We start from the raw sequence: 16103 nt of genomic DNA on the forward strand, positions 1-16103 counted from the left end.
GCTGAGAAATGCAGCAAAAACCAACAATAAAAAGAAACATAGTGGTTTATAGATGGGTTTCAAATGAGGATTAAAGGTTTTAAACCAGGGTACGGGTTGGGTTTGGGCAGTGGTTCTTAACATTGAAAAAAAAAAACCTTCTGATTTATGGGCTGGTTTTTGAGAAAAATCTACATTTTAGAGTGTTCATAAACTACCTGGTAGTCAAATGGCATCAGCTTCACACGACAGAGGTCCAAGGTTCAAACAACGGGAAGCCATTTGCAGATGGCTCACTCACACACACACCAAGGAACAATTCACAAAATGCCTTACAATACATGGCCGTTTTTTCTGACAAAACACCTCAGTATAAATTCATCAAAAAACACTTTACTGTACATGGTCTTTTTTTTCTTCCAAAAATGCCTTACGATACTCTACATCAGGGGTGCCCATTAGGTAGATCCTGATCTACCGGTAGATCTAAGACAGGTCCCAAGTAGATCCGAGGAGTGTCGAGGAGAAAAAAAACAAACAACCATTTGGGTGTCTTTGTACATGTTAATATATTTTTGTGTTAATGTACACTGCACCCTAATCATCTTATCAGTCTCATTTTCACCCAAAAAATATTTAAAAATAAAATAAAGCAGGTAAATCTTGAATTTACGGTGGCGCGTGATTACGTCACTGGAAGTTGTTAGCAGTCTGGAATTGCAGCTTCTGATCAGAACTGTTGCGCTCTATCTTTTGTCGTCATTATTCTCAGTCAGAGTTTGCTTCATGTACAATTCACCGAGGGCACGAGCAAAGAATAGGAATCTAGGAAGGCCCAGGGAAGCACTTTAAAACGGTACGTGTGAGCTACGATAGTTAACAGGCTGCAAAAGTCCGTCGCATGCCTCAGTTTCAGGCTCATCAGGGCGTGCGTGTGCGTGTGCGTGTGTGTGCGTGCGTGGTTGTTTTTTATCGGCTAAAAACGCCTTACTATACATGGTCATTTTTTCCGGCTAAAAACGCCTTACTATATATACATGGTCGTTTTTTGGGGGGGCGGGGGGGGCTAAAAACGCCTTACATGGTCGTTTTCTTTCGGCTAAAAACGCCTAACGATACATGGTCTTTTTTTTGGCTAAGAACGCCTTACTATATATACATGGTCGTTTTTTTGGGGGGGGGGGGGGCTAAAAACGCCTTACATGGTCGTTTTCTTTCGGCTAAAAACGCCTAACGATACATGGTCTTTTTTTTGGCTAAGAACGCCTTACTATACATGGTTGTTTTTTATCAGCTAAAAATGCCTTACTATACATGGTAGGGTTTTTTTGGGGCTAAAACGCCTTACTATACATGGTCGTTTTCTTTCGGCTAAAAACGCATTACTGTACATGGTCGTTTTTTTCGGCTAAAAACGCCTTACTATACATGGTCGGGGGGAGGGTTGGCTAAAAATGCCTTACTATCCATGGTCGGGGTTTTTTTCTGGCTAAAAACGCCTTCCTATACATAGTCGGGGGGGGGGGGGGGGTTCGACTAAAAACGCCTTACTATACATGGTCGGTTTTTTTCGGCCAAAAATGCCTTATTATACATGGTCATTTTTGGGGGCTAAAAACGCCTTACTATACATGGTTGTTTTTTCCGGCTAAAAACGCCTTACTATACATGGTCGTTTTTTGGGGGGGGGGGGGCTAAAAACGCCTTACTATACATGGTCGTTTTCTTTCGGCTAAAAACGCATTACTGTACATGGTCGTTTTTTTCGGCTAAAAACGCCTTACTATACATGGTCGGGGGGAGGGTTGGCTAAAAATGCCTTACTATCCATGGTCGGGGTTTTTTTCTGGCTAAAAACGCCTTCCTATACATAGTCGGGGGGGGGGGGGGGGTTCGACTAAAAACGCCTTACTATACATGGTCGGTTTTTTTCGGCCAAAAATGCCTTATTATACATGGTCATTTTTGGGGGCTAAAAACGCCTTACTATACATGGTTGTTTTTTCCGGCTAAAAACGCCTTACTATACATGGTCGTTTTTTGGGGGGGGGGGGGCTAAAAACGCCTTACTATACATGGTCGTTTTCTTTCGGCTAAAAACGCATTACTGTACATGGTCGTTTTTTTCGGCTAAAAACGCCTTACTATACATGGTCGGGGGGAGGGTTGGCTAAAAATGCCTTACTATCCATGGTCGGGGTTTTTTTCTGGCTAAAAGCGCCTTCCTATATATAGTCGGGGGGTTTTTTTCGACTAAAAACGCCTTACTATACATGGTCCGTTTTTTTCGGCCAAAAATGCCTTATTATACATGGTCATTTTTGGGGGCTAAAAACGCCTTACTATACATGGTTGTTTTTTCCGGCTAAAAACGCCTTACTATCCATGGTCGGGGTTTTTTTCTGGCTAAAAACGCCTTCCTATATATAGTCGGGGGGGGGGGGGTTTCGACTAAAAACGCCTTACTATACATGGTCGTTTTTTTTTCGGCCAAAAATGCCTTATTATACATGGTCATTTTTGGGGGCTAAAAACGCCTTACTATACATGGTTGTTTTTTCCGGCTAAAAACGCCTTACTATACATGGTCGTTTTTTGGGGGGGGGGGGGGCTAAAAACGCCTTACTATACATGGTCGTTTTTTTTCGGCTAAAAACGCCTTACTATATGTACATGGTCATTTTTGAGAGGCAAAAAAAACGCCTTCTGATACATGGTCGTTTTTGGGGAGCAAAAGAGGACAATGTTGCAACACACCTGATTCAAATGAACAGGTTCAATGTCAGGCTTCCGCAGAGCTTGCCAATGATCTGATCAGCTTGGAAAACATGCAGGACAGTGGCCCTCCAGGACCTGAGTTTGACACCTATGCCTTACGGTTTGGATGAGGGATTCGGGATGAGGTTTGGGTTTAAGGTCAGAGTTTTAAGGTCCTAGTTCAGATTTAAAGCAAAGAGTAGGGTTTCAAACCTGTGCTAGCGTTGTGAACTCTGGTTAGGGTTCCAAAAGGAAGTGTTAAGACTGGTTTCGGGTTGGTTTTCAAGGCCCCTTCGGGCTGCTTCTTTTGTGAGTGTGTCACATCCTTATTAACTGAGCTCACCTGCTTCTTTGTGTGTGCATACGAGCGTGTGTGCATACGAGTGTGTGCATTTGTGGGTGTGTGTGTGTGATGGTCTTTTTCTTTTCTCTTCTCTTCCATTTCCAGGCGTGATCATCCTTCTTTTTTGTCCCCCATCCTTTTCTTTGTAGTTTCCTTTATTAGGGTCACCATGGAAGTGAGCAGGTTGCTAGGCAACTGGTCAGAGTCTAGAAGGACGTATGATTGGCGGTGGCAACACGTGGGAAATGATGGAACACAATTTCAGTTTGGATTCAAATTGGTATACGAGCTTGGGGTTCTAAGTAAGGGATTCAACTTAGGGGTTACAAGACAAGGTTTCTAGTCTTTGTCAGGGTTTCAAATTAAGGTTTTGAGGTAGGGTTGGGGGCTTTCATTTCAAGCTCGTGTTATGGTTTCAAGTTAATGTTTTAAGACAAGAGTTTCAAACTGGCTCTGAGCTATCAAGGCAAAATTTGGGTTTTAATTTTCATGTGTTTTGGGAATGCCCGGTCATCTCCAAATACTGGGAAGAGACAAGGATGACTATGGGTAGGATTATGGGAACAGTGGTCCCTCCGACCTTTGAAGCCCTGTACTTGGGACCGGAACCTGACTTTACCATTAACTTTGCCCAGAAATACACCAACAACATCTGACTGTTAGCGAGATAAAAAGCAATCGCAAGAAGATGGCTGACAAAAGATCCCCCAACAGTCAAAGACTGGACTAAGGTGGTTGGGGTAATTTTTGAAATGGAGAAACTGACATTTACTCTTCGAGGTGAACAAGAGAAATTTGAGATATTATGGGATACCTGGATAAAATTTACGGAAACCTAAGGAAGCGCTTGAACAGATAGTTGAGTTACCCTATTGGCCTCATTCCACTCAAGTTTATTTTTGTTTATTATTATTTTATTTTATTTAATTACTTTTGAACATTGTATATGTGGGAGGACAGTAATTGTAACCGGTTTCACAGGGATGTCAATGTATGTATGTACTATTACGATGCCCGGAACTGTGGTTCTATGTACTTAAATACGTGACCATGTTTTTCTTTTTTCTAACCGTTTAAAAAAATTCAATAAAAAGTTTAATAAAAAAAATAGGGTTTTACATTTGAGTTTGGGTTTTAAACTAGGGGTTAAGGTTATTAAAAATAAATCAATAAATCTATCAAATAGAGATTTTTGAAATGGGCGAGTGTTTAACATATTAACTTCGGTGAATGGCACAGCTCCACTAGACTGTATACAAAGTACCCGAAGCGCTTTTTCCCCTGATAACATTGAAAAACATGACCTCATAGCACACACTGGCGCCACCCTGACATCTCTTTGTGGTACTACACATTATGAAAGAACAGGAAATATTCTTGCAGCTGTCTGCATTATAAAGTAGAACATTTATGAATGACACTGAAGAATCTTTCTTCCTTTTTATTCATCTTGCAACCAAGTGTTCATTACATGACAATTTTTGTTCTCATTTTCACACCCGTATTAACAACTATGTACACGGGAAGAAGAAAAAAACGCACCGGAACAATAATTATACCCGATAAGAACAATTTAATCTTAATAAATACTCATGAGCACAAGGAGGTTGTTCCATACAGCACGCACACACTCCAACACACTCAATCCCTTTATTTGCGCAGTAGTGCAACAAGTCCAAAGTGATTTGTCAGCTGCAAGTGGCCCACCAACAAGTCTCCGAAAGTGCCACTGGGACTGAAACGGGACTGAGGTGGGGGCGGATATCAAAGAGAGTGGGATGGGAGTTGTGGTGCTCGGAGCGGTTTGGTGAGGTTGAAGTTGTTTGTTGCATTTATCTCAAAAGGTCATGATGAATCCATGCTGTCAGGTGAAGCGATGCACAGAAAAAAAGATTCAGCCCGAGACTTTCACCACCTATTTTGAGAAAAAGGACCAGAGCGGTGGCCGTAGCGCATAGGTGTCAAACTCAGATCCTGGAGGGCCGCTGTCCTGCATGTTTTCCAAGTCTCCCTTGTTGCAACACGCATGATTCATATGAACAGGTTCAATGTCAGGCCTCCGCAGAGCTTGCTGATGATCTGATCATTTATTTCTTTTAAGAGGTGGGTTTTTGAAAAAATAAAGAGGAAAATTAGCTTGGACTATTTTTAGTACATTTTGCACATGATTAAAACAGTTCCCTAATTATATTTAGATTTTGGATTTTCTCCCCCACAACATTCCAACTTGATTCCTGTAAAATGCTCCATTTGTTTTCTCTTAATATTATGACTTCTTCTTTCTTGTAATACTATAATGAGCATTTTTTCCCCTCACATCGTTAGCCTAATAGCAAACTTGCCATATCTGTTTGGGGGAAAACAAGAAAAGCACAATTTTTACGCATGCAAGGGTTTCAAACTGGCCCTGAGGTATCAAGGCAAAATTATGGTTTTAAATTTGGGTTAAGGTTTTAAACTAGGGTTAAGGTATGTTGGAAAAAAAAATCTAATTAAGGGTTTTAAAATGTGCTAACGGTTTAAAATGTGGGGTTCAAGGCAGAGTTGAACGCAAATGTCAGGGTTTTAAATTCCATGTTATAAATTGAAACAGAATTATGAATTCAAACGAGAGTGATAATCATTGGTAATCATTGCACTGGAAAGGTCCAATAAATAGATAGATTTGAAATCACTCTGCTGCAAAATGACCAAAATGGATTATGCCCTCTCTCGGTTTCAGTGGCTCAATGTGGTTGAGTGTTGTGTCCCTCCAGTAGTCATGGTGAACATTTCATGAACGGCCTTTTCACACCCTTGCATGACATGACGGGTGGGGGAGGGGGGGGACTTTTGCTTTCTGATGCAACTAGTCCTTCGGTCGATGGTGCACAACACACAGAAGGCGAATGTGGAAAAAGACGCCACATGGATGAAGAAAAGGAACAATTCAGTGTTGCGTTTTCTGTGGAAATGATGCAAGCAGATGCAGTGTGAGTTGACTTGTTGTCAGAATGGCTTTTTGAGGCGTTTAACTGGTAGTAGTCGGGAGAATGAAGGGTTGTTTTCACACCTTAGTAGAAGGGTTGGCTTCCAGTAAGTGTGATCATCGCTCATTTTTGGTACAAAAAATGCGTGCTGACCGTCGCTATGTGTACTGTTGCCCGCAGAGGGCGGCGGGCTGCATCTTCCCGCACAGAGGTACCGTGTGGTCCAAACTCTGCCCCTCCACATCCATGTCCATCAGGTTGGGTCGCGCGGCGCCGCTCCCGCCTTCCCTCGGTCCCGGCGGGCCATTGCAGCCGCTACCCGATGAGGTGTTCAGGGTGCCGGATACAGAGCCCAGCATCCATTGGTCGGTGTGCGCCCGGGCCGGAGCTGGCCGGGGACGGGCAGCGAACTCAAGTGTCTTGGGTCGCTCCAGGGGGCTGATGAGGCAGAGGGGGGCCGGAGCGGGAACGGGGGGCGCGGGGGCCTTTCGGCGTTGGGGGAGAGAGAAGTGGGCCGAGGGGTCTGGCAAGCGAGGGATGTCCAGGGTATCCAGCACACCTGCACCGTCACAAATCAAAGCAGGCACTGCAAGTTATGCACAGCAGGTCAACTTCATTTTTTTCGAATAACATTACCATTCAATGCCCTATTGGATATTTAAGGCTTTCATTCTCTACATTGCTTGTCCCTGTCTGGGATTTTCATTTATATACACCATCATTATCGTAACATATTTTTTATTATCATTTGGGCTGTTCGATACAACTTTTTTTCAGACCAATACCTGTACTGTATTTACACTTTTAGTACTCACGATGCCGAGTACTAATACCTCTAGTAAATTAGATAAAAGGTCATTGAACACAATGACGCAGATGACTATTCACCATTGTCAAAATGCTGCAGTGCAGCGCCAGCTACTGGCGAGGAGGACTTACTCATTCAATTTTCTTTTCTTGAGGTATCGTGGCCGGTATCATCGGCGTCAACGACACCCGATACCTTAAAATATTCGCCTGACATAGCATACCTGTATTGTTACGCGCTCATCCCTCATAGTCATGAAGCCACATGGTATTTGTTAGAAAAAACATATTTGTTTACATTTGTAAAATGTATTCCATGTCAATCATAACCTCATGTAATCTTTTGTTTTCGAATAAGAAAGCAGACCTTGTTCCTGTCTCTTTCTTGAAGATCCCATTCTCACATTGCCGTAAGACAAAGCAAGATGTCTCACAGGATTTATTCTGTGAAAAAAAAAATCTTAAACTTTGCACCTCACCTTTGTTTGCTTTGATGACAGGTCCCCCTGTCGGAGGAGGCATGGGCACGCTTCCATCAGACGGCGTCCTGCGGTGGACAAGAGTCTGCGCCCGGGGTCGTATGGCGCCGTCGGATGGGGTGCGTCTGTGCCCCCTGTTGACCGCCATGGTGGCGGACACATGGGTGGGTGTGAGAGACTGGTTGGGCTCCTTCTTGAAACTCTCTGTCCGCAAGTCCAGCAGCGGGTTGAGGGAGGAGCCTGCCGGGAGCGGGGCCTGCATTTTGCCTGGCATCAAGGGGTAGTCATCCGGGTCAGAGGGGAGGAGTGACTTGGTGGAATTACAGTCAGACAGCGAGGACAAGGAGAGCAACGTGATGGACGGGGAAGGGTCCAGGGAAGGCAGCGAGGAATCGGGATGGCGGGAGAGTGACAAAGAGAGGTTTCTGCTGGGGGGCGATGTGCTGCGACGGAAACGTCCCGTGCGCTGGAAAAGACTTTCCTTCTTCTTCCTCTGCTCCTCTCTTGTATCCTGCTCGTCCTGAAGTGCCTGACGAGGACAACCACGACATGGCAACATCACTTTCAAAACAGTCATCCCCCATACTGCGCCTGTACAACCGCATACAATGCAATCAGAAATTACAGAAATTTCCATCCATCCATTTTCCGATCCGCTTATCCTCACACGGGTCGCTCCGGGTGCTGGAGCCTGTTCCAGCTGTCTTCGGGCAGTAGGTGGGGGACACCCTGAACCGGTTGTCAGCCAATCACAGGGAACACAAAGATTAACAACCATCCGCACTCACACACAATTTCGAGTGTTCAATCAGCCTGCCATGCATGTTTTTGGAATGTGGGAGGAAAGCGGAATACCCGGAGAAAACTCACGCAGATCCGGGCAGAACATGCAAACTCCACACAGGGAGGACGGAGCTGGAATTGAATCTCTGCACTGTGTGGTCGACGCGCTAACCACTGGACAGAAATGTGTTTTCTGTAATTGACTGTTATTAATATTCCTATCATCATTATTACTATTTTTATCTCCTTCATGACCACATGTCGTATGCAAATCACAGCCCAAGTACAGTTCAGTTGTATTTAACATTTAAGTTTGATACATTTGCTGTTAATCTATAACTTTCGTTTTTAAACAACATATTTTTAAATAAGCAACAGACGGAAGGCAGACTACACCCTGAAGTGGTTGCCAGCCAGTCACAGCGCACACATAGAGGCAAACGACCATTCAAACCCACATCCACACCATCACTGAGTGGGAACCGATCCCACGCTGCCCGCACACAAGTCAGGCGAGTGCACCACTACAGCATCAGCGACTCAAATTTTTTTGTAAAAAAAAAAAAAAAATCAACACCGGTGTGAAGACTTTTCACATCGACTCGATGTATGCGTGTATATTCCTTACCTGCAGTCTGCCCAGCTGCAACAGGTCTTGGCCCAGACCCACCGAGGCCAGCAACGAAGCACAACCCAACAGCAGCATGTCACTCTTCTTCCTCTGGCCGCAGCGTCTTAGTGAGTCATGGTGGCTCAGCGTGGCCGCCGTTCCCACGCAACCCTGAGTGGAGCTGGCGCTGGACGAGCCCACATTGGCAGTGGCTGTGCCGGAACCCGGGGCGCTCCACAGGGACCCCGAGTCATCGGCCGCACCGTTGCTGCTAGTCTCGGAGGGCTGCAGGGAGCCCGGCGATTCTTCCAACTCGCAGCACTCCTCTGAGTGACAAAATGGAGGATGTGAGAGAGGGCACCTTGGTTTAAAATCAAATAAGCGACTTACCCATCTCACTGAGGCTGGAGAAGCCCACTGTCATTGGTGCGTGTTTGGGGGATTTTCCCAAGTTGGGAGCACTGGATGACCACACTTTGCAGCCCTCACTTAGTGATTTCAGTCTGAAGAGAATGAAAAAAAAATTGAAAAACAAGTACCGGTACATTCATTTAAATTTGATTGCAATATACAAACAGTGAGAGACTTTTACACTTTTTCAGTATTTTGGAAATGATGTTGATCACAGATGGGCAAAAAAACTGATTAAAAAAATACTGTGCATAAATTGGAAATACAGCAAAAATATTGTTCAAATATCATATACATAATTCAATCAGCCTGTCATGGATGTTATTGGAATGTGGGAGGAAACCGGAGTACCCGGAGAAAAAACCACGCAGGCCTACAAAATCCACACAGGAAGGCCGGAGCCGGGATCAAACCCACAACCTCTACACTGTGAGGTCGATGAGCTAACCACTAGACCACCGGTCCACCGCGAAAAACAAATTGAAGGTTTCTTTTATTCTCACATCCAGTGCATCCAAATACTTGAGTCCACCTACTTCTCCTCTCCCCCGACCCGTTCCCTCTGTTGGGTCGAGCTGGGTCCCCACGTGCGTCCTTTCTTTTTGCCGGCCGACATGTCTTCCTTCTTGCACACTGCACTGCGGCCCCATGTCTTGCTGCTGTCACTTGGGGTCACTGTCTCCATCACACAAAGTTGAATCAAATTGACCCGAGTTGTAGGTCAGTGCCCTTTTACCCAAATTTGATTCTTTTTCATTCATTCATTCATTCATTCTTTACCCAAAATGTTTTACAGTCCAAACACACTTCAGGTTTTACTTAACTGTTAAGTGCAATATAGTTGTAGGTAAACTGTGCATGACATTACAGTGGCTTACAAAAATTCTACATATACTGTTTACACAATGTTTAAAAAAAAACCCAAAAACTATTTGGGTTAAAAAAAAAAGTGTGTCAATTTTTCACGTTACCTAACTTTCTGAGATGTTTTGTCCACATTTTTAAGTGGTTTTACACAGAACAGCCCAGACAGTTGACCTTTGACCTTTGAAGGTCAATTTTTGAGAAAAATTGAGTTATATTTGACCCAACTGTTTTTTTGAGTATAGAAACAAAACTTGTTGTTGGGTTTTATTTTTTATTTTTTGTTTGTTTTGTTTTTGGGTTTTTTTGCATTATTTTATCTCACCACAGTATATATACTATAATTAGTTGGGGAGTATTTTTTTTAAGTGTGGTTGTAGATAGTTTGAGAATCACTGCTCTATGACATGCAAGAAGTGTATACAGTGTAGTTTTGTTTCTCACATCGTATGGCTCGAAGGCGAGGAATGACGCCTGGGCTGGCGGGCGGCGTGGTGCTTTCACTGCCTTGTGTCTTCCTCTTGTCCACGCTGGGGGACGCCTGTACCGTGATCTTGTGCTCGAAGCCTTTGAACAAAAATGAAATTCATATATCCAGCCATTTTCTGTAGCGTTCCTCCTCATTCAAGTCTCAGGGAGCTCGAGCCGATACCAGCGGACATCGAGTAAACCACGCCATTCACACTCAAACAGTGGGAGATGAAAGCTGTAATTCGGTACAATGACATTTATGTGTCTATGAAGTAATTGAATTTAGCTGTGCATGTTTATGTCATTTAATCTAATTTCAATTAATTTTAGAAAAGATGCAGTTTAATATCTTAGCACCGGTGTAATAAAATAAATCACAACAATTAAGGTTAAAATAAAATATAAGAGGGCGGCCCGGTAGTCCAGTGGTTAGCACGTCGGCTTCACAGTGTAGAGGTACCGGGTTCGATTCCAGCTCCGGCCTCCCTGTGTGGAGTTTGCATGTTCTCCCCGGGCCTGCGTGGGTTTTCTCCGGGTGCTCCGGTTTTCTCCCACATTCCAAAAACATGCGTGGCAGGCTGATTGAACACTCTAAATTGTCCCTAGGGGTGAGTGTGAGTGCGAATGGTTGTTTGTTTCTGTGTGCCCTGCGATTGGCTGGCAACCGATTCAGGGTGTCCCCCGCCTACTGCCCGGAGACGGCTGGGATGGGCTCCAGCACCCCCCGCGACCCTAGTGAGGATCAAGCGGTACGGAAGATGAATGAATGAATGATAAAATATAAGAAAAATTTGAATGTAATTAAGTAACTATTGCCATTAAATGAGAAAACATGAGAGATTTTCTTCATGTAATTGAGGTTGATTAAAAAATAGATTTTAAATGATGCAGCTTTACATCATTCCCATAGCACACAAAACATTGCTGTCTGCCGGGGTATAATAAATGGTGGCACCCACCAGAGGGCAGGCTGATGCTGTTGCCGTCCCTGCACAGCTTGAGCAGTCTGCTCTTCTTGAAGTGTCCCTTCCTCTTCTTCACTCTGGGCTTCTCCTGGTACATCTGGTGGATGATGATGTTAAGCTCACGCTCCACGATGTCGATCTCGCGCTCGGCCAACTCCTGCTCTCTCCTCCTCAGCTGCTCCTCCTGCTCTCGCTGCTCCTCAGCCGCTCGAGCGAGCGCCTCCTCCCAGGACCTCAACTCCTGGGGAGAAAGACATGAGAGACATTTTTTTTGTGTGTCACTTTCATTAACGCCTCTTTCGACACATCCGCCTGCTGATTGTTGCTGAGGTGATTCATAATTTTAGAAACACCCCTCTCTCAGGCATGTACTGTACTGCCAAGGTGAGATTTGGGGGCTTTGCACCTTCTCTTTAGCCCGCAGCTCGTCAAACATCTGCTGGATCTCCAGCCTCCAGTCTTCCTGCAAGGAGTGGAAGGACTCCAGGGGCATCTGGAACATGGCCGACTGCTCGATAGCCAGCAGCCGCCGGTAAATGCTGGTAAAGGAGGGCCTGCTGTGGGGGATCGGGCTCCAACACTCTGGGGAACAACACAAACGGACAGCTGTATTAGCTCATGTCAGAAGTGTTAAACTGGTTTTGGTCTTGGTTGTCCTCATCATCGATTCAACTGTAATATCCCAGAAACAAAGTGATTAAAAACAGTTCTTGGACAACTGGCCACACCCAAGCCTGATCACCACCAGATAAGTTAGGGGGGGGGGGGGGGGGACACGCAAATAGCTGTCAGGCAAAGTGAAGATCTGTGGGGCTGCTTTGCTCCTTTGGGACCTGGACGACTTGCTGTGATAAACAGAGCAATGAATTCTGCCAGATTGATACATACAAAATAATGAATCACAATATTGAGTATAATGGATTAGTGTTCACAATTGTTCAATCTTACTGGCGAGTATCTGAGGAAGCAAAAAAAACAGATACTGATGGTGTGATGTCGTGTATTTTCCAGGAATGAGGGGAAGTGAGAGAGAGTGGACATATGGTGGCCGTGCTGAGCCAAGTTCAGCCGACAGAACCGCGCACGACACGACTGTCATCACACCTTCCCATATCTGCTGATATCTGTCCAACGCCTCACTGAAGTCATGCTGACCCACTGAACTCCTTTATGGAGTAGACGTCTTCATTTATCGGTTGATCCACACAGACATGAGTACAAGAAAGAGAGACTGGAGAAACAAGGACCTGACAAAAGCATCATTAAATGATGAACCCAGATGAGAGGACGAAGATGAGGAGGAAAAAAGATTTGGTAAATTGTCATTCTGAGTGAAAGACTCTTTTTATGAGACATGGAGTGTGAAATGTGGCTTGGAAGGCATCCGTTAGGTTGTGAAGGGGCTTTGTTTTGACCCAGGGTGAGTTAGGAATCACCAAGTACCACAATTGTGTCACCATACAGCAATGGTGAGATGATCAATACAGTCTGTTGGGGGGGGGAAACCAGCAATTATACAATTTCACAGTCATTATTTTGTCAAGACGAGTGTATACACTGGACTTGCGTTTGGCTCTAGAGCAGCAATATTGACTTTCGAATATTGAATTGGCCGTAACAAGTGAATGACACCACTATATTGAATACAAATATTGAATACTTATATACTTTATATATATATATATATATATACAGAGAGAGAGAGACACACATCATCCATTTCTAACCACCCATCCATCATCCAGCTATATATCCCTCATCATTTAATCACACTACTACTCTGTCCATCCATCCATATTATATGTATCCATCCATTTCTAGCCATTCATCCATATCTATAATCCATGTGTATCATCCATATCAATCCATCTTCCATCCATTATTGTCCCATCATCTCTCCATTATCTATCCAAGTATCCATCTAACTTTGCATCTGTTGATCTACCCTCTAACTACCATCCATCCATCATCTAAAGTTTATCTATCCATCATCCATATCCATCTGTATCGTCCATATCAACTATCCATATGTATCGATCCATCCATCCATTATCCAGTCTCCATTCATCTGTGCATCTATCGATCATCTACCTATCATTATCCATCCATCCATCCATCCATCCACCCACCCAATATTTTTGTATATTTGCTACATAGTTCATCCAACAAATCAGCAATACTGCTATTTATGCAGTGGTGATGTAGCCCAGCTTACCTATTAGGAGCTGAGCAAAAGGTTCAGGACATGTCGACGGGACGGGAAGTGTTAGCTTGTTCATGGCCACGCCGTAAGCCACGGCCAGGGCATCTATTTCTCTGTAGGGAACCTCGCCGGTGAGCAGCTCCCACAGCAGCACACCAAAACTGTGACAACAGAAACAGTATAAAGTTTAAATGTGACGCACAAAGAGAAGTGAGAGAGTGCAGCACCCACCTCCACACGTCGCTGCTTTTGGAGAAGAGGGACAGCTTGATGACCTCAGGTGCCATCCAGGCGTACGTGCCCGCCGCGCTCATCTTGGTGGTCTGGTGCCATTCTCGCGCCAGGCCGAAGTCAGTGATCTTCAGGGTCTTCCCACTCAAGTCATCACGCTCCACCGGCTCCAGAATGAGAACTGAAGGTGAGAAGGAGGAATGCACAGGACACTTAATATATGACACAAATAACTAAATTCTGCTTTTCCATTGATAATAGCATTGGTCCACATCGTTGCTTTATGGCTTTATGTGTGCTTTAACATTTTTGACGCTAATTTCAAAATTGCCCTTACTTTTTCTTCCAAGCACATCAGGTTTTTGAGATTTTAAAAATTAGTTTTTAAGTTTGATCTACAAAATCTTGTGCAATACGGACTTCACCGTACGTTGTAATTTAAAGCTATGGTGTTTCAGAAAAAAATCCACATGTTTCTAAACCTAACACTTACTAAATATATAATATGTATAATAATATCTTATTGTTATTATTATGAAAATCTGATAGGCGAAAAAGAGAAAATAACAGCAGTCACACTCAGCCCAAAAAAATCATCTTGAAAAGTTAACTTGTATCTCAGATTTTTTTTTTAATTTGTGGAGTTATAAATGTAAACATATTAAAACTAAATGAATATGTTTTGAATATACAGTAGTATAAATATTTTGGAAAATGCATTAAAATACATTTATGAAAAATCTAAATATATGGAGAGAAAAGAGAAAATATACTAAAGTCACAATTTCTATAACAAAATGTTTTTTAAAGCATAAAAATCAAAATAAATGTTTTTTTTACTTTTGATTGACATGTTTACAAGTTATTATATATTAAAAATACACACATGAATAAATACATTAAATACAAATTAATAAAATCTGGTACTGAAGAAAGAAAAGAAAATTTGTTTTAAGTTTGAAAAGCTTAAAAAATATATAGCATTTGTAAAACAAAATATGTGCATCTCAAATCAGCTTCCCCATTAAGCTGAATGAAAATGATAAAATGCTAAAAGATTAGGACACTTGGACACCGATGCTGTTTATTAGCCAATCAATTGTGGTTTTCATCATTTGTTAGCATTAAGCTAAGTGGATTTTCTTTGGGTGAAATTATGTTTCTCAATTTCACTGAATTTGACAGTAATTATCAAATGGCAGTGGCAATAAACTGCTTGAAGCCTGTTCTGGATGAAATAAAAATGATTTCAAGGCACTATTGTATTTCTTTAAGAAATGAAAAAAAAAAAACAAATCTAGGGTTGTTTTTGTAATTTCCTAAATATTGCTGACACAGTACAGGACCCCACAGCAAACTACAACCACAATAATGAGGAGTCTCATGTTGCGTGTTTGCATGATGTAGTACGAGCTTTTCTCCTCATCCCTCCCCACCTAATACTGTACACCACGGACCACTTCCTCCTAATTTCCGTGTGCAAGCCGGCTATGGAAATATTTGGAGTGTACACACTTAACAAGTACTGGGAGGCAGGTGGAGGCTGGCTTCTCGCTCTCACTCTTATCTGCAGGCTTATGCAAAGGGTGGCACAGCCTCTCTCTCTCTCTCACACACACACACACACACACACAGCAGAATGTTTGTTTACATACACACGCTCTCCTCGACACACACAGCAAAGCTTTCACGTGATAAAAGGTGTGCCTCTCTGTCCACAAGCCATCGGAGAAACCTGTTTTCGTTTTTCACAGTCAATCCGTTGCCAGATTGTGACTCGTGAAAAGATCAGCTGCTTGACTAATGAATATATTACTTGGTAACCGATTTACCGGCAAGTCTTTTTTTTTTTTTTTAGAGACAACTAAACAACTGCGTTCACATCCGTGTCAAAAGTAGCACTTGAATTGTATCGTATACAGTGACTGAAAGAGTAAAAACTGAAAACATTTTTACATTTATTCAACTTTAATTTTGTTTATGAAGCGGTAACCTCATCGATTCAAGTCCAAACAATCAAAAATTCCAAGTCAAAGTTAAAAATTAGCTCAAAAAATGTATTCAGCTTCTTACGTATAACCTCTAAGGAAGGGGTGGCCACACTTTTTTTGCCTGGCTTTTTTTTACCCCCCTATGCACATGCAATCTACCTACACAATCTTTGTGATCGACCAGTCGACCGCGATCAACCTATTGGGTATGTCTGCTCTCAGGAGTAAGGGTAATAAATC

The 16103-nt window shown here is 43.1% G+C and overlaps 1 protein-coding gene and 1 long non-coding RNA gene across 2 annotated transcripts in view; both read right to left on the minus strand.

The window, feature by feature from the left end:
• The window catches only part of LOC127609428 (uncharacterized), a 353255-nt gene that overhangs the window by 11489 nt on the left and 325663 nt on the right, over positions 1-16103 (minus strand). The gene's annotated exons all lie outside the window — the stretch shown is intronic.
• The window catches only part of map3k10 (mitogen-activated protein kinase kinase kinase 10), a 30619-nt gene continuing 19021 nt past the window's right edge, over positions 4506-16103 (minus strand). The window contains exons 2-11 of the mRNA XM_052079173.1: positions 13873-14053; positions 13654-13802; positions 11845-12020; positions 11433-11679; positions 10447-10569; positions 9675-9813; positions 9118-9230; positions 8746-9053; positions 7335-7863; positions 4506-6607 (exon numbers count right to left, since the gene is read on the minus strand). Coding sequence (XP_051935133.1) covers positions 6207-6607; positions 7335-7863; positions 8746-9053; positions 9118-9230; positions 9675-9813; positions 10447-10569; positions 11433-11679; positions 11845-12020; positions 13654-13802; positions 13873-14053 — 2366 coding nt within the window. The 3' untranslated portion in view covers positions 4506-6206. The remainder of the gene's footprint in view (positions 6608-7334; positions 7864-8745; positions 9054-9117; positions 9231-9674; positions 9814-10446; positions 10570-11432; positions 11680-11844; positions 12021-13653; positions 13803-13872; positions 14054-16103) is intronic.

Source organism: Hippocampus zosterae, chromosome 10 (assembly GCF_025434085.1).
Source record: "Hippocampus zosterae strain Florida chromosome 10, ASM2543408v3, whole genome shotgun sequence".
Classification (NCBI taxonomy): Eukaryota; Metazoa; Chordata; class Actinopteri; order Syngnathiformes; family Syngnathidae; genus Hippocampus; species Hippocampus zosterae.